Source organism: Fundulus heteroclitus, chromosome 2, assembly GCF_011125445.2.
Source record: "Fundulus heteroclitus isolate FHET01 chromosome 2, MU-UCD_Fhet_4.1, whole genome shotgun sequence".
Lineage (NCBI taxonomy): Eukaryota > Metazoa > Chordata > Actinopteri > Cyprinodontiformes > Fundulidae > Fundulus > Fundulus heteroclitus.
The window spans coordinates 39,339,691-39,363,410 of NC_046362.1; the positions used below are offsets into that span (position 1 = coordinate 39,339,691).

General features: G+C 47.8%; 2 protein-coding genes and 1 long non-coding RNA gene across 5 annotated transcripts in view; all 3 read right to left on the reverse strand.

The window, feature by feature from the left end:
• Positions 1-4,202: 4,202 nt before the first annotated feature.
• LOC105931507 lies at positions 4,203-6,605 on the reverse strand. The gene is made up of 2 exons (XR_004927799.1): positions 5,867-6,605; positions 4,203-5,517 (listed from the first exon to the last, which is right to left on the reverse strand). It is a non-coding gene; the product is annotated as an uncharacterized LOC105931507 (long non-coding RNA).
• Positions 6,606-10,083: 3,478 nt separating this feature from the next.
• On the reverse strand, positions 10,084-19,599 carry LOC105931473 (fibroblast growth factor 4B). Its single transcript, XM_012870155.3, has 3 exons — positions 18,262-19,599; positions 17,620-17,723; positions 10,084-12,194 (listed from the first exon to the last, which is right to left on the reverse strand). The coding sequence occupies exons 1-3, from the start codon at positions 18,605-18,607 to the stop codon at positions 12,018-12,020; spliced, it is 627 nt and encodes a 208-aa protein (XP_012725609.1). The 5' UTR covers positions 18,608-19,599; the 3' UTR covers positions 10,084-12,017.
• Positions 19,600-22,406: 2,807 nt separating this feature from the next.
• slc45a3 (solute carrier family 45 member 3) overlaps positions 22,407-23,720 on the reverse strand; it is a 23,541-nt gene continuing 22,227 nt past the window's right edge. For 2 of the 3 annotated variants that reach the window (XM_021320327.2, XM_036127072.1), the window contains exon 6: positions 23,546-23,720. This exon is cut by the window's right edge and continues 236 nt beyond it. In XM_021320327.2, coding sequence (XP_021176002.2) covers positions 23,546-23,720 — 175 coding nt within the window. The other variant, XM_012870231.3, reaches the window with a different exon arrangement.

Here is a 23,720-nt window from a genome sequence, read left to right on the forward strand (position 1 = left end):
CGTACATATTTATTTTGGAATGTGCCACGTAAATCCAGACTGACCCTCTGTACATAAAACAAGTGTTGTAGCCTATTTAATATTTTTTCATTCATTACCATTTAAAAGCTGAAATTAAAATACTTTTATAGTTAATTTTAGCAAATAATTTGCAAAACAAGTGCACTTTATAAATGAAAATTATAAAGAAAAAACACATTGGACATACTGCATGTCTGATTATCAATTGTGGTGAAATATTTTCAATCATTCTCACAGTAAGAAGGATCTTGGTCATAATATGTGAAATATTTACCAGCAGTTAAGCTTCCTAAACATCTAGAAAACCGTCAGGATCTTTTCCATAGAATGTATCCCATAATAACCTGTTTTTATGGTTGCGTCTGTGCATCAGAGACAGCAGTTTTGCTGCAGATAGATGAGATAAATATTTTGCTATTACACACTGTTTTAAGTTATTTAATGTTTAATAAATAACTCTGTTAGGTATTGTCCAGGGAATATCAGCCCTAACAGCTGACATCAGGACAATAGTTGAAAGGAATGATTCAAGCACCGGCGATCTTTTAACAGCAAACTCTGCACACATGTAGAATAAATGAGTGACAACTTCTCTTCAAGTTCAAGAATTTATTAACAGAAATAAAATGAACATCACTATAGAATGCTGTTTATCTGAATTAACACAATATTTCAATCAACAAATCCTCTCTACTAGGCTAGTGAAACTTAACTAAACTACTAAACAAAATTAAGATAAAAAGAAGCTAAGGAACTATGTACACACAAAAAAGACAAAATAAAATGGTTGAAAACCATCATCAGAATGATTCAGTGAATCCTGGATCACTGCAGGTCTCAGTTAAAGAACCAAAGTTCATCTTAAAGAACGAGGAATGAGGTTAGATTAGCTTAACTAATTTAGAACATTTGGTATGTTTTTCAACCCATTCACAATGCAAACCCTGAGTTAAACAAACATTTGATGAAATAACATTTTACAGAATGATTTGCTCAGTAAGAATCTGTAAACATTAGGAATGCTCAATTTTAATATTTTATTAATGCCATTATTCCTCTGGGAGGCTAGGGGTCGCTGTAGCGACCGGTCGCTAAAATCTGCTAATCCTAAAGTTAAATAAGACACCTTTAAATCAACATTAATATTCCATATTAATGCGGTAATAACGCTCATAGCATTATTGAACGATGGTGGAGCAAAACGAAACAAACCTTATGTTTGAAACGAATCGTGGTCGCGTGTCCGGGAAGAGCGGAAGTTAGCCGGAAGCTAATAGCATTATGCTAGCGGAGATTCGCCACTAACTTTAAAAAGCTTCGGCTGTATTTTAGTCAAAATGAGTGGACCAGATAACACAAACATCAATATCCCATCAATGTATAAAACCCCTGTGGAGATAACCTTTGTTATAACCGTAAAAACACACTTGAATTAAGTTAGCAATGACCTGGTTCGATGAATGCTAGCGGGAGCTACTTTGTAAGCTCCACGGGTTTTAAAAACACGGAGAAAACGCATTAAGTAAACCATTCCATATAAACCTTTTAACTCTTCCTGTTTATTTCTCTGCCAAACCTGTCGGCGTCTCTGTGTCCCTTCGCTTCACTCTGGGCGTCCAGATGGAAGCAGGGTGAAGGCCGATGGTCTGACCAGCGGCATGCGGCTAGTAGGCGGCTATGGGCTAGTAGGTTTCAGCTAGCCCATAGAACCCTATGGGCTAGCTGAAACATGGCTGTTGGAGCAGGCGGCTCCGGGTCCTTCATCCGATTCTTTGACCCGGTTGCAGCGGGCGATTTCAGATCAGATTGGCCTGGTTGCAGAAGAGGAGGCCGCTCCGCGTCGTCTTCTGTCAGCTTTCCTGCAACAGCTGAGAAAAATATCACAAGGCTGGTTTCGGCGTAGATGGATTCTTTACTCTGGCATCTGGTTACGCAGAAGTTAGACTGCAGACTTAGCTTCGATCCAGCCGGCAGTTCTCCAAACCCAGTCGGGTCCTCCGCTCCGCAGAGGATGACGAGTCATCGTCCCCTCATGTTTACAACCCCGTCTGATTTTTCCTCACGGCTTGATGGCACAACATAAAGGAAACGGTAGAAGTTAAGAAGGGCCTGCAGAAGTCTGCGGCTGGTCTATGTCGCACCGGCTGCAGCTCAGAAAGCTTTTATTTTTAGGTTAGGACAGTTTGTGTTGCAGGAGAATTTCATCATCCTCATCACTTTGTGACTTTCTGGTTGTTCATTACTTTAAACGTGGAGGCCGTAGGCTCTAAATAGCCGTGGTTTCTATATTTATCCACTAAGAGATGCGGGAACACTGAAGTGCGAGAGTGTTTGCTCTTTTGGAAATCAGTGACTCTGACACGGCTGTGAATTAAAGCCTGGGTCACAGAGAGCAAACAGAAAGCCACCGCGTTGTTAGGAGCTCCGTTTGGTGTGAAAGACACCGGATAAGTTCAACCGCTCAGCATTTTAATGAGGAGAGCGTGTTAAAAATAGACGCGTCTAAACTGCATCTGCATTTTGTAGAGACAGCCTGTAAGGTTGTATCTGTGGAGCTGCTTCCTGACAGTCCTGTTTGTTTGTGCATTACTTCATTTGGACCCAATCTGAACTGGTTGTTCCTGTGCCAGTTACATAAGCAGTTACGTGTGTGCGTGTTAGCCCTGTGAACTGTGCAGCGTCTCATGCAAATGACGGCTCTGTGGACGCTATAACCTGCAGAAATTAATAAAAATGCTGAACACAATAAATGCCTGCTGTAGATTTGTTGCTGCCAATGCAGCTTTATTTGTACGTCATTCATACACGGTGGGAAAAAAGGGTTTATTGGACAATATATGGAGTACAATAAAAATCACTAAAAGAAACAATACGATGTACAAATAAAAAGCTACATGAGAAATGAACTTTTAAAAGATTTATTAGATTTCTATGGAGAAGCTGCTTTAACAATGTTTTCAGCCCTGATTTAAAGGAACCAACAGTTTCTGAACTTCTTAGGTTTTCAGGCAGTTTGTTCCAGATCTGAGGAGCATAGAAACAACTGGTTCTGGTTCTGGTTCTGGTTCTGAAGACCTGAAGGGTCCACATGGTTTATGACTGACCAGAAACTGAAATGTAGATTTGGCCCAAGACCATCCAGTGCATGTGAGACCATCAACAATCCACTCTTTGACAGGCAGGGAGTCAGTGCAGTGATTGATGGACCGGTTCTGGTGTGACCCACTTTCCTGGTGTGGGTCAGGACTCTGGCAGCAGCATTTTGGATGAGCTTAACCTGCGGGACGTTGTTCTCTTTTTACAGAAATCAGTAAAAACACTGTGGCAGTAGTCGGACCTGAAAGTAAAAACATGCACAGGTTTTTCTGTGTCCTGTTGCGATAGGACAACGTTCTTAAAGCGGCAGTACGATGATGTGTTGGAAGAAACTACATCCAGGTTCAGCAGATTTGTGATTTCTGTCTTTTCTCCATTAAACTGGAGGAAATTCTGACCCGTCCACTGAGACTGTAAGGGACTGTGGTCATGTATTCATCCAGAAATATAAAGTTGTAAGTCATCAGCGTATGTATGGTGGAAAATGTGTAATCTGATCTGGGTGTGGCATGTCAGTGATTCCCAACCCTGGTCCTTAAGTACCTCCATCCTGCATGTTTTAGGTGTCTCCATGGTGGCCGGGCGTGAACGAATGGGTAATTAAAAGGCTTCTGCAGCCCTCTACGGCTCCTGAGGAGGTCTTGTATTTGAGTCAGGTGTGCTGCAACAGAGACCCACTACAACATGCAGGTACGCCTATACTTGAGGACCAGGGTTGGGGATCACTGATCTAGATAAAGAATAAAAGTGTCCCGAGAACGGAGCCTTGAGGGCCTCCACATGTTGTTTTGTTTGCTCAGGTTTGTAATTACCAAATGACACGTTGTAGTCCCAGAAGTTTGTCTGCTGCGGTTTTCAGGGCCTGTGAAAATTATTGCTGTCTCAATATTTCAGGTGAAACGCAACTAAAAATGTTTGAACTCACAGAAATCAGGCGAAGGCAGAGGAAGTAGGAAAGAAACCGTTCACATAGTTTATTTTAGCTGTTGTATTGAGTAAAGTTGTTGGTCTTCATGATATAGCGCTCATTGCTGCTAAAAGTCCTAATTAAACACAGATTAACAACAAATGTCTGAAAATTCCTCAACGGCTTTATTAACTTTTTATTTTCAACCATTTATTATGGAAACAAAGACAAACCAAGGCCTACAAAATAGTTTGTGTTTATTTTTTAATTTTCTATCAGAAATAAAACATCATGAAATATATAAATAAAAAACATCAGGCGATAAAAGAAGTTATGACACACATTTCAATAAATAAATATCTTTCATTGCTGAGACTGTTGGTGTCCAGCACCTGATCATTTTATGAGTGCTTGCAAAGAGCAGATTCCTTTCTTCTGGTTCAGCAATGACAACACTGGTCTGGAATTTATGTTTGTTTAAACATAAATTAGGAATATACAGGTTTTAATACATATTTGTGTGTGTGGATATTCAGAGTTCAACCTTTTTTTTAACAAATGTGAAATAAGCATTGCCTCATGTGGTTCAAGGATTAAAATTTAACAGAGAAAGGAGGTTAAAGGACAGCGGGCCCAGACCTATCCTCCATCTGCTGTTCAAACAGAGGCCTGAACGAGCCTCTGTGATCAGATCAGACCAAGATAACATTTGATTGGAGCGGATTTTCAACGTTTGCCGCTTTCCCGTCGCCTCAGACCGAGAGGAACCCGACCCGAGTGTCTCTTTGTCTCTGTCTCTGTCTCTCGCTGACAGAACCACGTCCCTCTGAGTTTCTGCTCAACCGGCGGTCACATAAAGCGTTTTAAGTCAGTCATGCAGACTTTCATCGTCGTTTTTTCTCTCCGTACCCTCTGGTCCCGTGCTTCACTCGTGTTCTGCCCGGTCGGCGATGTTGGTCTTTACAGGACTGCCGTGTCCGTTGGGCCTCAGGACCCGCAGGGGGTCGTCGCAGGACGTGATGGTCTCCTTGGACACGGCGCCCGCCTGATTCTGTTCTGCATCCTTTGCAGGAGGTGCAGGGTGGGACTCTGTTCTCAGAGGGTCCGAGGGGTTCACCTCCTCACTCCTCCTCTGCCTCCTCAGAAACCTCTCCAGCAGGACTGAGGGCCCGTCTGTCGCTCCGCGGTGAACCTCCCCCTGACCTCCTCCCCCGGGTTTCATCAAGCGGCTCCCGCTCACAGAGAAAAACAGGTGGCGCTGTTTGGCCAGCTGGAACCAGACGTGCCCAAACAGACAAGGTCTTCTGTGCTTTTGCCTCTGCAAGCAGAAAAACAGAGATGTTGACAGAGCTCTGGGTTCTCCGGCCGGGTTCTGTTCAGGCGCAGCTAGAAGGTACTCACAGGCTTGTAGAGTTTTCCCTTAATGTCCACGCACAGGAACCGCTTCCTTCCCCTGTCAAAGATCACCACCAGGTCGTCTGGACCTGTTGCTACTGGCAAACAGCCATAAAAACATTTAACAGCAATTAAAACGTAAAATAATGTGGTGCCTGTATAAAATGGTGTTTGCCAGAAATATTCAGTTTGGAAGACATTTAAAAAAAAATAAATCCCTTCACACAATTGATGGTAAGCCTTAATCTGTTTGTAATAATATTTATTCCTACAGTCAAATTTCAGTAAAACTGAACATAATGTTGCCTGAAAATGTCAAAATGTAGCGTTTAAATCACATGAACGGTAATAAACACGTTAACGTTGTGAATTAGAGCCTGCAGACCTATTTTCTGCAGTAACCTGATGTAATCTGTCATGAAATGAGGTCTGAGGACAAACACTCACCCAGCGGCTCTCTGTGGACGACACGTCTCAGTCCTACGTAGAAAGGTCCTGATCCGGCTGATGAATGTGGACGTGCCCCCGGCTCTGGGCTTCCTGTGCGCGGTCGCTGTAGATGCTGGAGCCTCGGTCTGCAGTCCACTCTTACAGAAACGTGTACGGCAATCAGGAAGAGCGAGAGGGAAGCCAGTTGCATGATCAGAGGGGACGATTCGCTCTCCAAAAGCTCAAATGTTCAGGATGGTATGAGGGCAGCTTCTGGAGGAGGAGAAAGTCCAACAGGTCTATTTAAACAGGGGGTCAATAAACCGGCTAACTCATTTACCAAAACGTTTTTCTGCTCCACTGCTCCTCAGATGACATGAAGAATCAAACACTTTCCTCTGGGGGCACCAATATTCTTCCTACAATAAAGTCTTTCTGACAGATTAGGCTCTTTTACTCCAATAAAAACAGCTTGATTTATTAAAAAAAGTAGAATTCAAAGATATTTTCTGAAATGCATTTGTCTCTAGGATTGATAAGTTGCTGTGGGCCAAAAACAAGCAAATGAGTTGATGCTGGCTAAAAGACACCAGCTGGGAATTACAGGCTGTTTTATATCGTCTCTGTTTAAATGAACTGATCAAAGTTTGTCGCTGTTTAACTGCCAGGAGCAGCAGAGTCACCCAGGAGGACTAAACGGTGAGAAAGTCAGGAAGAAGCGGTGTAATCACATCCTTACTGCAGGTTCAAACATCACATCAGACCATGCTGAGTCATTTCCAGGGACAATGATTCATGCCTTGCTTATTAATTAACTGTACACACTTCCGCTGCTCCCACTGTATTTCACAAGAGAGCACGCCCGTCATTAATTTTCACACAGCTCGGCGTCTTTCAGTGCCTCATAAATTCTTCGACACACTGCGATAAGCTTCAGTTTCCTTCTCTGAAACCTTCACATTTTGCAGCTAAACTTTTAGATTTTAGCATTTAGAAGGAAATGTAAACTCATCCTGAATGAAGTTTAGTCCAGATGGAAATGATCTGTTTCCCTGAAGACTTGCAGAAATAATCACGTCCCTCATTTATTTTCCCGTTACGTCTCATTTCAACAAGCGTCGGTTTATTTCTCTGGGATCTTCTGGGACACAACAAGTTTGTGGGAACTCAGAGAAAAACTAGATTTTAAAAAGAATTACATATCTCAGTGCCTAATAAAATGCAGCGCAACAAGAAGTTTGGAGAAGTTTATAGCAGAATTAGGTTGGATTCAAGAAGGCAGAAGAGGTCCTGCTTGACATTTGCCTCAAACCATGTAGGAGACCCAGCAGCATGTGGAAGAAGCAGCTCTGGGCAGAGGAGACCAAAATATCACTGAGAGCTGAACCTGAACACAGCATCTCCATGGAGAAACACGGTGGTGGCAGCATCATGCTGTGGGACATGAGGGCCAGATGGAAGATGGATGGAGCTGAATGAGATGATGAGAAGAGCTGAGACTGAGGTGAAGGTTCTCCTTCCAGTAGGAGAACCAGCCTGAATCTGCAGCCTGAGGTATTATGGGATGGATTAGATCAGATCAGATTCATGGGTTAGAACGGCCTAGTCAAAGTCCAGACCAAAGTCCAACTGAGAATCTGTGAAAACTGATGTTCTCCATCCAGTCTGCCTGAGCTGAAGATGTTTTACAAATAAGAATGAGAAGAAACTTCAGTCTGTAGACGTTCACAGCTGGTGGAGACGAACCCCAGAAGACCTGCAGCTAAAGGAGCTTCTATGAAATACTTAAACTATGGTAAATATTAGGGTTTAAATGGCTTAAACAGAATAAAACTGCGGTCACGACCCAAAGCTCGTGACCATAGATGAGGGTAGGAACGTAGATCGACCGGTAAATCCAGAGCTTCTCCTTTTGGCTCAGCTCTCTCTTCACCACAACGGATCGGTACAGCGCCCGCTTCACAGCAGACGCTGCACCAGTTTTATTTTTATTTATGTTCACTTAAACGCATCACAGGTGCATTATGGGTTATATCCCAGCTAGACACAAAGAATCAGAACATATTCTGCATGTGGTCCTGGTGGTGGGTCCATTGGACCTGATAGTAAAATAAGAACAAACGTAAAAACAGTATAAAAATCAACTGAAACCAGGGAATATAAAGAGTGAAAGATCAGACGGCATTTAGAACAAAATGCGTTTCTAATTTCCAATTATTCCACAATTATGGAGCTGCTACAAAACAAGTTGCTTTGTAAAATAAAATCCTAATAAAACACATTCGGGTTCATTGTTGGAACAGAACCAAAGATTTCAAAGCACCTTAAATTGTTCTTGCATCATGAGACACGTTGGACCTGATTTCCGTTTCTTCATGGTTCATATTAGATGGAGTCGCCTTTACAGAAGAGGGAAACCCTGGAGAAACATCTGACACCATCATGCAGCTGGAACAGTTTTCCTCCACACTGACCGTTCAGAACCAGAACCAGAACCAGAACCGGAACCAGAACCAGAACCAGAACCAGCTCTAAGTGATCACCTGCAGCCTGATGACGTCTCATTTTGGTGAAGAATGTCTCTGCTGAGCTCTGATGTCACTGGGGTTCTGGGCCCTGACGCACCTGCTGGTTCTGGAGCAGGAACCATGGAACAGTTCAAATATCTGTCGTGGTTCTGAGAAGCGTCTGTTTTAAAAGGATTTTTATTTTTCTGTTTTTAACAGGGACAGCACACATTAATGAGCATTTCTGTAACCCAACAAATATGAAAAGTCAACTGATAAAAGCCGACAACAAACCTCAGAGTTCATCCTCTCTGTGTAACATAACAGTCAAACATTTGCATTATAAACGCTGAAAGTTCTCTTCCATTAAAAGGTTTTAGAACCAAATACTGCAGACTTTTCAACTCTTCCCAGACGTTGAACGAAGTTCCGGTGGTTGACCAGCAGGGGGCGCTCCGTGACGCCTTACCGGACTTTACGCTGGAGCTCAGATCCAACAAGTCTTCATCCAAATCTGCTGAAACATCAAACCTGAAAGAACTGCATCGCCACAGATTTTAGAAAAGGTTTTTATTGTCATCTCAGGAATACAGTTGACTGCTGTGCACAGCACATACGTACAAAAATAAAAGGAAAACCATTTGTAATATAGTATTTTTCTCACTTGTCATTATATTTTTTTCAGAAACAAATGATTGGAGGAGTCTGTTTTCAAACTAATTTACAATCATTTCAATAATCGGAACTAAGGCAGAAGGTGAGGTATATGTTAAAAAAGGGGAGGGGGACTCAGAGGAAGCACTCTCCCCTCAGTGCAGGAATAGAAAACTGAGAGAGAAACACAAAAAGGCTGCCGGCTCACAGGGAAACACGCACACACAGACGACACAAATCTGATCCCAGACCCAGCCGCTGACCTCCAGCTCCCTGCAGACCAACACATGTTAGACCAGCTTCCCTCGCTCAGTCACAGCTCCACATGCATGAGGAGCAATTAAGGAAGCACATGGTGTCTTCTCATCATTAAAACACCTTCTCCTAGTCCTGCTATGGGTCACAAACCTTCCCGCTTCACACAAACATCATGCAAAAGTTGGGAACACAACAATCTCCTTCAGACTTTTTACAATCTGACAACAAAGCAAAGATGGTGTGAAATCCAGCTGAATCAGCTCCGTCCCTCCAGCTTCAGCCTGACAGAGTCCTCTGAGGCGCAGCGTGACAAGCCAGAAATAACACACACAACCATAAACTCATCCTCCATTTCAGGAAAAAAACACATCATCTCCTGCACAGGAAACCGCACTCAATAAAAACTAACAATGAGCACCGTCCTTTAAATAAATCACTAAATCAGATTCAAAACTAGAAGCTACAAGTGATCATTTTGTGATCAGGCTGAAATGATCAGTTGTCTGACATTCATAGAAACCTTCCTGACATCCTGGGAGTCGCAGTATTCAGTCCTCATAATCAACTCTTTCCTGGAAGAACGTGATCCATTTCTCCGCACCTGTTGCTACAAAGTGACTCCGACCAAAGAACCGTCTCTTCCCTCTGAGAGGAACCGCGGAGCATCAGCTCGCTCTGTCCGCTCTCTGGAGGCCCTGCGTCTGAACACGCTGCTGCCCCGCATCGCTCTCTGCTGCCTGATGGGGGCTGCAGCCGCTGGACCCGCTGACACTTTCTGCTGCTTTCTGCTGCTTTCTGCTGCTTTATGCTGCTTTCTGGCGCTTTCTGCTGCTTCTGCAACTTTCTGCAGCGTCCCACTTTGTGTGGTAAAGATGCTGGAGAGGACAGGAAGTAGAATATCACTGGAGGAGTTTTGCTGCTTTTTGACATCATTTCACCAAGCTGCCCTTCCTGTACCCTAAACAGTGTAATGAAAAATTATTGAGCTCCTTATAAACCTGAATTAATACAAAAGCTGCATTATTAAAAGCTGCTTTTGTATTAATTCAGGTTATCTAATATTACTCTTTGTTTGATGAGGTCAAACTTTACTGTGTGACAAAAACACAAACAGAAGAAAGGTGTAAGGCTCTGTATGGACAGGATGTTGCAGATTAAAGCCAAATCCAACTAAAACGCTCCTCTTTAAAAGCTGTGCAGCGAACTGAAAGCCATGAGACGCGTCAGCAGAAACAGGTGCAGAGCTCGGGGTTAAAAGTTGCCCCGAGGTGGACGTGAACCAAATGCCAGCATGAGAGCAACCCAGAGGACAGAACACCCAAAACTCTGACCTTGGTTCTAAAGCGGCTCAGATGCTCCACATTCTCGGGACCGTCTGGTCCGACGTCCAGACCAGCGAGGAGCCTGCGTGTCTGCGGGCCCCATACGTTAAACGTGACCTGGCCGGGTCACACAAACAATCAGAACCACCTACAGAGCGCCGCTGTTCCACTCCGTCTCCTTCCACAACGTTACAGCGTCTGACAGAGCAGTGTCAGCGTCTCATCAATTCAAGTATATTACGTTGCATGAAAAGCCTAAAAGAATATTAGAGGTCAAAGTGCAGCTTCAGCTCAGATCACCAGCATTAACAGGCTGAACTGGAAGATGTCTTCACTTCAGGAAGCGGCGTTGCTCCTGCATGAACTCACGCCCTAAGCGCCGTCAGAGAGCCTCCTTCTGCTCGCCGCCGATAAAACATGAAGAACCTGGGATGAGTTATGAGTCCACAGCGTGTTTAAAACAGGGTCACCTAACAGCCAGCAGGTCTAAGCGCTTCACATCTACATCATATTCTGCTACACTGACTTGCTCTGACCTGAAAATGTTAACGAGGAAGAGTCGACATGCATACCTAGAATAAAGCCATACATACAGCAACAGTCACACTCAGCAAACCCTTGAAAACACAACCTGGGATTGTCAAAGCTCTCCTGGACGTAATGTAAGGGGGGGGGGGGGGGGCAAGTGCTGGATTTAAATCCAACTTTCCAAGAGGCTCCTTTGGATCCTGTGCAGCATAGAGTCTCAGTTACTCAATCGCTCTAACTATAGAAGGAGAATAAAAGTGGAGAAACCTCAGACCCTCGAGGAATTGGGCTGAAGCCCCCGGCCGTGTCTCAGGGAGCAATGACTTGCGTATCGTTCCTATTTCTGACTCCAGCCCCACATTTCTCACATGCGAGGGTGAGGGGGCCGTGAGGAGGAGTTCAAGGCACAGCCACCTCATGACGAAGCAAGAAAAACCACCAACAAACCTGCCAGTGCCCCAGCTGCCCCCCCCCCCCCGCCCCAGCAGGGTGTCGGTGACGGATCACAGCAGAGGACGTAAACAGGCGTGGTTGAACCTTGGCGAACATTTCTACCGTCCCCGTCATCACGCTTCCTTGAGGTAATTCCGTCTTTCTTTGCAGACGTTGTCCAGCAGCAGGGCGAGGACTCCCCCCGTTCCAGCACCCCCCCGCATCACAGGACGATCAAACTCAGGAAAGCAGCACTGGATGTATTTCAATCATCTCTAATACAAAGTCAGCTACCCAAATATACATATAAAGTTTGAATAAATATCAGATATATCTGTGTTTCTTTCTTTTGCAGTCCTTGTTGTGTTTTCGTCTTTGTACGTACGTTTATGTATTTGTGTTACCTGGGATAATCATAATCCACATGTGCAAATAAGTTTGTTATTGCCAGTTTTTTCCCTCTTCTCGTCATATTCGGGGTAAGAAGTGCGTCACAGTCATGGCAGTAGTGGCTCTGTTGCCCCTCTTCAGGCGCCCATGCTTGCTCAGAGCTATGTAGGACCCTCTGTAGACCAGAGACTCGTAGGCGTTGTAGTTGTTGGGCAGCAAGCTCTCCTTGAACTTACACTCATCATGGAAGACGGTCTGCAGGGAACAGAGACACGGACACCTTTAATCCCACATGGACAGAAACTCTCAAAACTACCAGGGGGCAAATTTCATCACATTTTAGTACAAAAATACTTCACAGTTTGCCGTTTTAAGCAGAGAAGTGATTCTAAAATGCATTTTCCTGAGACAAAGGAATCCCCAGTAAGACGCTGTATATCCATATATGGTAAACGTGTTTAAGTCCTGGATTCACATTTATGATTATTCATAAAGCGTTTTGCCATCAGCCACGGCTGACACAAAGCGCTGAACATTAAAAATCATAAAATGACACCAAGGGATAAAAACACAACAATAAATTAAGAAACTCGCTACAAAACCCAAAAAAACAATTTAAATACAGATAAAAGCCACAGCAGTAAAAATGAAGTAAAATCAACTCTGAGTTGGGTTGAAGGCCAGAGAGTAAAAGTGGGTTTTAAACGAGTTTTAATGAGGGGGGGGGGGTCGTAGGTGCACAGGTAGAGCGATCATAGCTCAGGGGCCCCAGCAGAGAGGCCCCGTCTCCTCTGGGGCCACCAGGAGACACTGGTCAGCGCACCTAAGAGACCTGTGGGGGGGGCTCCACCAAGCAGGGCAAAGTTATGTAAGACTTTAAAAACCAACAAAAGCATTTAAAATGAACTCTAAACTTCCCTGAGGGCCGGTGAAGGGAAGCCAGCAGTGATGCGCTGCTTTTTACGCGTTCCTGCTAAAAGACGCGCTGCAGCATTTTGAACCGGCTGCAGACGAGCAAGTGAGGATAAACTGCTGAATTTAAAGCATTACTGTTTTCAACTGTTTCCTTGAAAGAATAGCTTTTATTTTTGCTATTTTTCTCTAATGATAAAAACTAGACTTCATTGTGGCCCTGTTTTGACTTCATCGTCGTAAAACCAGGACTTGTTACTGTGGGCCTAATATACTTGGGAGTGTTGGTCGAGTGGTTAGAGCAGTGTGCTTGCACTCAGAGAAGGATGAAAGTGCCCGGTTCAATCCCCTCTGCCTACCCTGGGTCCCTGAGCAAGACCCTTAACCCCAGAATGCTCCCCGGGCGTCGCACATGGCAGCCCACTGCTCCCCTAGGTGATGGGTTAAGATGCAGAAGTGAATTTCTCCATTGTGAGATCAATAAAGTTCAATTATTATTATTATTACTTTGCCAGGGAGCCGCAGGGCTCTGACATCTTCCACTAGGACCAAAAACATGAACCTCAGTCTTATTCTGGTTAAATGTAAGAAGTTTAGGGCCTTCCAATCTTTAATATCCTAAAGACACAATAACAGAGATGGACAAAGCCTCTCCTGGCCTTAAAGGCGTATAGATCTGGTAAACATCAGCAAAGCAATGGAAGGAGCTGCTGTGTCTTCTAAAAATAGACCCTAAGGGAAGGAGGCACTGAGAAGAAAGCAGAGGCCCTCAGGCTGATCCCTGGGGGACCCCACAGGAGAGTGGAGCAGGAAAGTATTCACACCCTGCAATGTTACAGCAAATGTCTGTCAACCAGGATCTAAACCTCTCCAGAGCCACCAATGCTTACCTGGTACTGTGACAATAAAACGCTGTGATCCACTGCATCAGAAGCAGAACCACAGAATCACCAGAACCACCAGAACCACAGAACCACAGAACCACCAGAACCACAGAATCATCGGTATAAACCCTCAGCAGGACGGACTCTGCTGTGAAACGTTCTAAGACTGAAACACATCATATTTTCATCAAGGGAAGATTTTAACGGAGAATAAAAATGGTTTCTGACAGTAGAGGAAGCTTAGAGATGAGCTCAAAGTTCCCCGGCAGAGTCGGATCAGGACCCGGTTCTTCATGAGGGGCTGCACCACGGCACGTTTAGAACGAGCAGGAACTGTTCTCTCCCTGTTATAAAGGGAGAGAACCAAATGCCTGAAACATGAAAACCTCTGGAAGAAGACGAGGAGGAAGAATCAGGGCGCTTTAGTCTCCACAGCCTGTAACAGATCCAGTCAGACTCAGAGAGCCGGTCACAGAGGAACCTTATCAATAACCGCATTAACTGATCACAGCGTCTAAACCTGCAGTATTAAAAAATAATCAGTGGTGCTAAAAGAGCACGAGGGTAATGGCAGTAAGATAAGATTAAATTAGCACCAGGAGTCTTTGGAGATGTGAAGGAACACCTGCAGCATCAGTGCCAGCGGGCCCTCTGACCCCCGCCAGCAGGTAAGGGGGGGGATTACTTCCTGTTTGCTTCAATATTATTAATGGCATAAAGTCGTCTAAAAGACCTTAAAGTGGGCAACGCTGTCCCTGACAAAGTATTCATTTAGATTTCCTTCTTTGATTTTGGTCGTTTGCTTTAATGTCATTTTAAAATGACCAACAGCTGCTGCTGTCGTCTAAACGCTTAAAAGCTTCACAGATTTTGTCCTCCTGGCTTTGATCGCAGACTTCCCCCTGGATAAATGCAACAGTCTCCTTCCTGCTGCCTTCCCTGGGGCTGAAAGCAGCAGACGTCCAAGATGAACCTCACCTGGACCTCACCTGGACCTCACCTGAACCTCACCTGAACCTCACCTGAACCTCACCTGGACCTCACCTGGACCTCACCTGAACCTCACCTGGACCTCACCTGAACCTCACCTGGACCTCACCTGGACCTCACCTGAACCTCACCTGGACCTCACCTGAACCTCACCTGGACCTCACCTGGACCTCACCTGGACTTCACCTGGACCTCACCTGAACCTCACCTGAACCTCACCTGGACCTCACCTGAACTTCACCTGAACCTCACCTGGACCTCACCTGAACCTCACCTGGACTTCACCTGAACCTCACCTGGACCTCACCTGAACCTCACCTGGACCTCACCTGGATCAGAAGCTAATGTTGGATTTTGTTGTCAAGCAGTAACAGAACAGGACAGCATCAGATTCCCTCCTGGACCAAAATGAGTCCAAACTGTTTTAGACATCCCATAATGTAACAACCAGATCATGGAGCGGTGGCCTGGCGGTCAGTGCAGGACGAAAGGTCCCTGGTTCAAATCCCACAGACTACCACTCTGGGTCATGAGCAAGATCATCGGCCCCAGAAGCTGCTCCCTGAGGGGCGGGTTAAAGGCCGAGGACATTTCAGTGGGATGGCTGCTGCAGTGATGATGATGATGATGATGATGATGATGATGATGATGATGATGATGATGATGATGATGATGATGATGATGATGATGGTGGTGGTGGTGGTGAATAAACTAACCGGCCCAGTTACACATGACAGGAAAACCCACTCAGGACTGAGGAGATCTCAGTGGTGCTTCCTCAGAACCACCCTGTCTCTGGACCTGGGCTGGTCCTGACACACAGACCCGGTTCTGATGAAGGCCCGGCAGAGACTGGACCTCCTGCAGCAGCTCCAGGAGTCCAGCCTTCCCCAGGAGCTGCTGCTCATCTTCTCCTTCATCATCCACTCTGTGTTCCTCCATCTCTGAGAGGTTCAGATCATCAGAACAGAACCGGTCCACAGAACAGAACCGGTCCACAGAACAGAACCGGTCCACAGAACAGAACCGGTCCACACTGCATCGACCAACCAGGTCTGCAGAGAGGACCATCAGGCTGAGCGTCCCTCCATCCTTCAGGAACCGGACTCAGATGCTCTGAGGAAGTTTAACTGATCCTGGAGCAGCTCCAGTCCGCCTGCATGGACCTCCTGCTGCTCCTCAGGTTCTGGACCTCCTGCTGCTCCTCAGGTTCTGGTCCTGCTTTATCCTCAGCAGGCTCCAGGAGGGTTTAACAGTTTAGAAACGACGTCATCTATAAAACGTTCTGCTCAGTCAGGGATGGGCGGGTCGTCAGAACCTGCTGGTGACCCAACAACGTCCAGAACCTCAGAGATAAACCTCCAGTCAGCCACAGTAGCAGCTAACGGACCTACCTGCAGTCCAGCAAACATTAAATAATAATAAATCAACTTCCTGCTAAGAGGACTTGATCAGACGTTGGTTTTCACACAGCCTGAGTGGAGGAACCTCCTCCCCGCCTCCACAGATGTGGAGGAACCAGCCTCCATCAGAACATCCTCCATCAGAACATCCTCCATCAGAACATCCTCCATCAGAACATCCTCCATCAGAACATCCTCCATCAGAGGATGTGGCCTAATTTAATCACGCAGCAGATCCTCATTCTGCTCACCAGCCAACGCTTCATCACTCCGGCCCAGATAAGCAGCCGCATTCTGTCTGGCAGATACGAGACCCACAGCAGCAGCAGCAGCAGCAGCCGTGTGTCAGCACCTCCTCCTCCTCCTCCACCAGCACCTCCTCCACCAGCACCTCCTCCACCAGCACCTCCACCATCACTAACCTGCCTGAACACGCCTCTAGCTGCTCTGCTGCAGGATTTCCACTGGTTCTGATCTGTTCTCTTCATCTGTGAGCAACAAACAACTGAAAACGTTTCAGAACGATGGAACCAGCAGTTAAAGCTCAGCTTCCTGTTCTCTCTGAATCCTTTAAATGTCATAAAAAGACAAAGAGAATCCAGATTTATTAACAGGTCTGCCTGCAGGAACCTGCAGCTCCTGACTAAAGTGTTCACACACACCCCCGGGTCCATGCTCAGTAGAACCTCTGGCTGCGACGTCTCAGCTCTCCTGCAGCAACCAGCAGGTTCTCCTCCTGGGTTTTTGTCTGTCCTGTCCCACAGCATGATGCTGCCACCACCAGGTTTGACTGAGGGATGGCGTGCTCAGCTCAGGAGGTCCATCCTCTCTCCAGGTCCACATGATGATCAGAACTCTGGGAGGTTCTGTAGAACCTGACCTGCTGTAAACTGGACCAGAACTTCCTCCCTGACCCGTCTGCTGGGTTCCCTGGTCTCCATGAAGCTGGATGTTCTCTAGAGAACGTCTGAGGCCAGAACCAGAACCAGAAGCGATGCGTTAGACCCAGACTGAGCGGCACAGCTGCTTTGCTCCTAAAGGCAGCTGCTTGAACTGGATTTCCTTCGGGGTGTCAGAGTAAAGCGGGTAAAATGTGATGAAGTGTAAATGGTGTGAAAACCTTTGCAGGCTGTGGACAGCCAGTGGCTCCCTGGCAAAGAGGCCTTATGGCGTTTAAACCGAACCGGTTCTGCTGACAGGTGCTGGGGCTTTCCCACCTTCTGCGCTCAGGAGCACATGACCATCCTGAGGCCTGAACTGCATCTGCTAACCTCATCATCAGTGGCCCATAGGCCAGCGCTTTAAATAGAGCTTTTCCTGATGCACTTAGAAATATATGGATTTGACAACAGAAGCTGGAGCTGGCACTGAGGCCGGGGAGCCGGAGTGGAAGCTGCCAGCACCCAGAGGCTGCAGGGACGCGCAGAGCGAGCCGCGCTCCAGGCTCTGAGCAACATGATGGCAGAAGAAGCAAAGTGCGCGCATACCTACCGTTCCGTATAACCTTCCTCGGCTGTTCATTGCGACAAACATCTCGCTCTTCACGCCGTACAGGCTCACCACCCCTCTGTCCACGGCGGAGATCTCGATCAGACCTGATGCGGGACACAGAATGCTTCCGTTAGAATGAGAAGAACGTCACGCCTCCATGCCGCCGACAGCCGGCTGCGCTCTTTCTCTGGGTGCAACCTTGCAGGTTGCTGCGCAGCATGCGTTGCCTTTGTTCCGCATCCTTCGCTCCATCTTACGTCTGCCTCCAGGCGCGTCAGCGAAGCGCGCTCTGGCTTTCTGCAATAATTGCAGCAAAAGCGTTTGACGTGCGCTACGATGCATGGACGTGCACTAAGGCTCCCGGTGAGCGGAGCGCCCTCACAGGGCTGCGTAAAAATAAGTTGTGTCTAAAAGCGTCCATACATTCATGACATGGTTGCGCTGGGGAGGGGGAGGAGGGGGGGGGGGGGTGTTCAGTGCCGATGGATGCTTGTTTTTAATAGATATGTCTTTGCTGTGAAGGAAATTCAATTCTCCGTGTGAGTCGGATGAGATATGGTCATGCAAATTAATAGAGGGGGCAGATGCATGCTCGTTGCCTCCGTTATTCTACTGCATTAGGTCGGTGGAGGTAGAACTCACTGTACTGGTTCTCATTATGAGCACCGTTTATCCTGCCGTCGGGGAGGACCTGGAGGTGGAACCCGATGCCCACGTTGCAGTAGAGCCTCCGCACTCTTTTGATGCCCAGCAGGTAGTCAGTCTCCCAGTTGAGCTCCGGTTTCTCCCCGGAGATCCCCAGCACAGAGCGGGAGAACAGCGTCTCCCATCGCTTCTCCAGCAAAGTTGCGTTCGTCCTGCCGCTCGGAACCGGGTGCGCTGCCACCACCCCCAGCAGAAAGCCCAGGAGAAGCGCCGCGGTCAGCGTCCAGCGCGGCGTGCCGGCCTCGCAGGACATACTGACGAGGAGCCTTTGCGCAGCGGCCATCCGGTTTACCTTCGGGCCACGTGGTCGAAATTAATGAGCCTAAAAATACCGCTCTTCTTGTTTTGCTTCCTTCGGCATGCTGGCTGAGGGTTATTTCTGGTGAGCGGATCAGGGCTCTGGGCATGAAACGCAAGCCCCGGCGAGGAGGAGGAGGAGGAGGAGAGGAGACGGGAGAGTGCGCGGTGGAGCTGGAGGTGATGGAGATGTTGGTGGTGGTGATTACCATGTTGTGCAGCTCCTCTGCGCCCCTCTCTCTCTCTCTTTCTCTCTTTCTCTCTCGCCTCTCACCGTCTCTGCCTCCGTTCCACCTCACAATAAATCCTCCGGGCTGTCAGTCAGCGCGCAGCCTGCTTCTACCTCGGCCAGCCTGGCGCATCCCTGGATGACATCATGGTGACTTCACCGCTCGGCTAACCGGTACCGGGCCGAGGCGGAACCGCCTGCCCGCTGTCACTGCCGGGCTGGAGAAGAGGAGGCCTGCTGGCGGCGATCAGCGGCCGGGGACGTGACGGGGCGCTGGAGCTGCTCCCAAATTGGGTCGGCGGTCATGTGTCTGTCCGGCCGCTGCCTTATTTAGAAAGAAGGTGTAAAAAGAGGCCCACTTGTCACCGGAGAGCAATGGCAGGGTTCTGGTGGTCCCCGCTGCTCCAGCTTCGCCTTTCAACCACTTTTCCAGGAAAACAGCGTTTCTCTGCCTAAAGTGACATGTCAGGTGCGCAGAGAGGCCTCAGGGCGCAGAGATCAGGGGTCAAGCCCCGCGGTGTCAGCCGGCACCAGAGCCTCCTTCGGCTGGATCCAGTCCCTCAGCCTTTAATTCAGGTCTCACTCCTGCTGTGTTCCTCTAGGAAAACAGACATTTTACAGAAGCATGAGGAGAAAGCGCCGGTTCCGTCAGGAATGGGCCTCATGCCATTCCCAGCGTGCCGTTCCCTGCACCATGAAGGGCTCTCTTCTTTTCCATGTAACAGATAAGAGCAGCAGCGGCACAGCCGGGGGGGGGGGGGGGCTGCTCCACGCAGCTGCGCACCAGCAGCCGCTCTCTGCGCACCGCGTCCTCCACATTTCCAAAGGATGGCACCATTTCCTCACCAAACCCGCGCCTGCAGTCACAGCCCAGGTTCCACATCCAAACGGAGCATCTAAATAAATCTGATCATTTTCCACACCATGAAATATTTCAGTTTTTCTTAAAGCTCAATTAAAACCCAGATTCAGTTCCTCTGTAGATTTTATTAAATCAGACCCATAAACAGCATTTCAGCACATTATTGTGGACCTACAGAGCAGCAGGTATCTGTATCTGCCCTCAGTACCTGGTCTGGGCTCCTTGTGCATGAGGAGACCAGTCTGTGGTTCTGCTGAGGTGTTCTGGAGGTCCAGGTTGCTGTAATAGAGACCTTCAGCTGGTCTGATGGTTCTGGTTTCTCTTCCTCTGGACAGCAGCCCATAGAACCTCTGAGGGGTTCAGGTCAGACCAGTTTACTGCTGTTACCACGGTGATTAAAGCAGGTACTGGTACCTTTAGCAGTACGGGTCGGTACCGAGTGCTGCTGGAAAATTAAACCAGCATCTCCATGAAGTTCATGTCATGTAAACGAGAAAAAATCTGTTTAACCCAATAAACAAAATGTTAAAATAAAGTGCATGGCTGCGTTGATTTTGGACCTGACAGAACCAAGTGGACCAGAATCAGAGGATGACATGGCTCCTCACTAACTTCACGGCACACTGGACCTCAGTAGTTCTGGTTCTGAGCCTCTCTTCCTCTGATTTCTGAATGAAAAGTTTAACTTTGGACCCTGAGCAACAGTGTGGTTCTGATTCTCCTCCTCCCCGGTAGTACGGTTCTGATGCTGGTTCTGGTTCAGACCTGCAGGGGAGTGAACTGGACCAGAGACGGTGGGAAGCCATATTCCGCTGCAGCAGGAAGGTGGAGCATGGTAAAGCTGGACTGTTGCACCGCTCTCACAAATAAGGAAACAGCAAATCTTAACCCATCAGTATCAAAGCCCTGTCAGTGTCCAATAATTCAGCAGAGCTGAACGTGTCCAGGAGCCGCGTAGATCTCCTAATGTTCTGTCTGGCTCCGGTTCTGCTTTCTGGTTTTTGGACATCAGGTCAGCTGCTGCTAAACAAAGCCAGGGACTCCAGGCTCACCGCTCTCTGAATCTGCTTTATAGTCCAAGCTGAGCGGCGCTGAAGCTACTAGTTAATACTCACCCAGAAGACTACAAAAATGGCCGAACAGGGTGGAGTTCTTCCTTTAGATTTAAAGAGACGGCACCAAAACGAGTTGCTCACAGACGAAAAGGGACAAAAAGGGGATGTGAGGTTAAATTAACGAGGAATTCAGACCAAAGCGTTGTAGTTCCACTTTATGTAGACCACAGCTGGATGGTTCAGAGTGAAAAGCTGTGTAGTCACGTCTCCTTTAAAGATCAACCTCTGTAAATGAAGACATAAGAAAACCTCACAGATTCAGAGATAATGCAGTAGTTTTATTTCTTTATAAAATCTAAGGGTAACTGCATATTTCTACACATGTAACAGATCAGCCCAGACCAAATGCAACGATGACAAATTCAACAGAGTTGGTATCAAAAATAGGATATTTGGCTTTCACACAGTCTGAATGTTGGCACTTTAGTTTTTATTCAAAGAGGATCTTTGGTTTAGAAAAAGGTTTCAGCAACATGGAAAACCCTCAGCTGGGTGACAGGAGCAGACAAAACGCTGAGAGGAAATAAATTAGAGCTTTAAAGTTGTTTTACACCCTTTATACAAATAATTTATCTTTCACAGAAACAGCCTTCAGCCGTGCACCAGACCAAAGAGTCCGTTAGATGAATCCCTTCACTGAGAACTAAAAGCTTAATAAATAAATACGTCAGGCACTTATTGTCCTCATTCTGCAGCAACTTCCACAATATTCCCCTGATTGGATCGGTCAGGTGGGCCTTAAAGAGCCCAGGCAGCCGGTTCTGGTTCTGGTCTGGACGTGTGAAACGGGTCACGCTGACTGCGTGTCGCTCCTTATCTCCATCTGGACAGAGCTGAAGTCGCTGCAGGACGACTAAATCTGTCTCCACCTTTATTAACCTCGCCGAGCCGTGGACCCCCCCCCCCCCCCACCGCAGACCCGTTCAGGTCGGTTACCATGACGACGGCACGCTGATCGTCTCACCGCCAGCTTCACCTAACCAACCATCTGCATGTCCTACATTGTTGCTGAATATGCAGCGAGATGTGAGCTGTCGGTGGCGCCGGTCCACCCTGTGGGGCGACCCGCCGTGGGGTGACCCGCCGTGGGGCGACCCACCGTGGGGCGACCCACCGTGGGGCGACCCCCCGTGGGGCGCCGGCCCGCCGTGGGGCGACCCGCCGTGGGGCGACCCGCCGTGGGCCGACCCGCCGTGGGGCGACCCGCCGTGGGGCGACCCGCCGTGGGCCGACCCGCCGTGGGGCGACCCGCCGTGGGGCGACCCGCCGTGGGGCGACCCGCCGTAGGGCGACCCGCCGTGGGGCGACCCGCCAGGGACCTGAGACGGCGTGCGGCTCGGAGGTTTTCATGTAAACAGTATGAGAAGAAGATGGGACCGCAGACCTTGTGGTAGAACATCAGACCTCAGCAGGCTGGTTAACTTCCCATAGGGAGCAAATCTGTTCTGCAGATGACGTCAGGAGGCGGAGCCAGGCTGGAGGCGGAGCCAGGCTGGAGGCGGAGCCAGGCTGGAAAAGTATTCACTCCCTTACAGGTTGCATCACGTTTTGTTAGAGATCACCAAACAAGTGTTCAAAGAACCTGAGGAGGTGAAATGCAGCGTTTAAATCATGAATTCCTTCCTGAAGGCTCCTACCTGGTTACAGCATCAATTAGACACATTTTTCAGTTTTATCTGCCCAAACCCTACAGACAGACCTAAAAAGATCCTGAAGACAGAACCGGTCTGACAACACGAAGTAAAACATTAAAGAATCAGTCTGGAGAAGGTTGTGGAACCATCCCTGAGGCCAAATATTACCTCTTTAGAACCTATGTGTGCCGCTGGAGCCAAACTGACAGTCAGAACCAGAACATCAAAGCTACAGAGTCCAACCATCAGCCGGGAGCTTCAGCTCAACAACCGCTGGGTTCTGCTGGAGAACACTGATCCAAAACACAGCAGGTCCACCTCTGAACAGCTAAAAAGTGGCCTAGTCAAAGTCTAGACTTAAATCTGAAAACAGGCCATCTCTGTTGGGAAAGCTTTAATTAAACTGAGTAGAGCAGCCTGGGTCAGAGTGACAGTAACGACCCAGACGCAGGTATCAGGTATCAGGTATCAGGTAGCAGGTATCAGGAAGCCTGGTGGCCGTTAGCTTCAGGGCGTGAATACTTTTCAGCAGATGTTTCACTTAATGAATGAATCCTGAGTTAACTTTATCTGATATTAACATTTGTTTGATGAAGTGAAACCGTTAAAACCAACGAGGGAAAACGTTAGCAGGGCAGCCGGGTGCGGCGCTGCTGTGGGTTCTCCTGCTGTGGGTTCTCCTGCTGTGGGTTCTCCTGCTGTGGGTTCTCCTGCTGTGGGTTCTCCTAAATAAGCTCAGGTCACTCATCATGGAGAGCAGAGAGCCTGGTGGGTAGAACCCTGCTATGAGGCCTGAACAGAACCATCTGTGGGTTCTGGTCAGAACAGGACCGGGTTGGTTCCAGGAAGCGATCAGAACCAGCCAACATGGAGGCTGGTTTTAGATCGTGGGGAACATTGAGAACATGAAACAGCAGCTTTTAAACGAGGCTGCTGGGTTCTACAGTAGGTCGGGTTCTGGTACCTGAGGGCAAACGAGGACAGAGAGTTTCTAAAAGGCTTCCAGTCACACCTGGCCAACAGGTGGACCTCCCTCCCCAGGAACTCCTGGAGGAACCTGAATAAAGCGTGGAGGACTTCCTCCTCAGCGTCTGAGGTCCTTCTGGTCGAAGACGATGCTGGAGGCCAGGTAGATGGCCACGCCTCCAAAGATGGCCGAGCAGGCGATGTAGGCGGTGACAGACTGAGCGAACTGGACGATGGCGCCCATGAAGAGCGTGGGGATGACCTGAGACAGCAGGAAGGTGCTGTCCAGGATG

Bases quoted from the DNA above. Each gene is read 5' to 3' on its own strand.
- LOC105931473 (XM_012870155.3), bottom strand. From the start codon at position 18,607: ATGGCCGCTGCGCAAAGGCTCCTCGTCAGTATGTCCTGCGAGGCCGGC. The intron at 17,724-18,261 runs GTGAGTTCTACC...GTCCCGCATCAG, and splicing joins TCATAATGAGAACCAGTACA to GTCTGATCGAGATCTCCGCC. The intron at 12,195-17,619 runs GTAGGTATGCGC...TGTTCCCTGCAG, and splicing joins GAGGAAGGTTATACGGAACG to ACCGTCTTCCATGATGAGTG.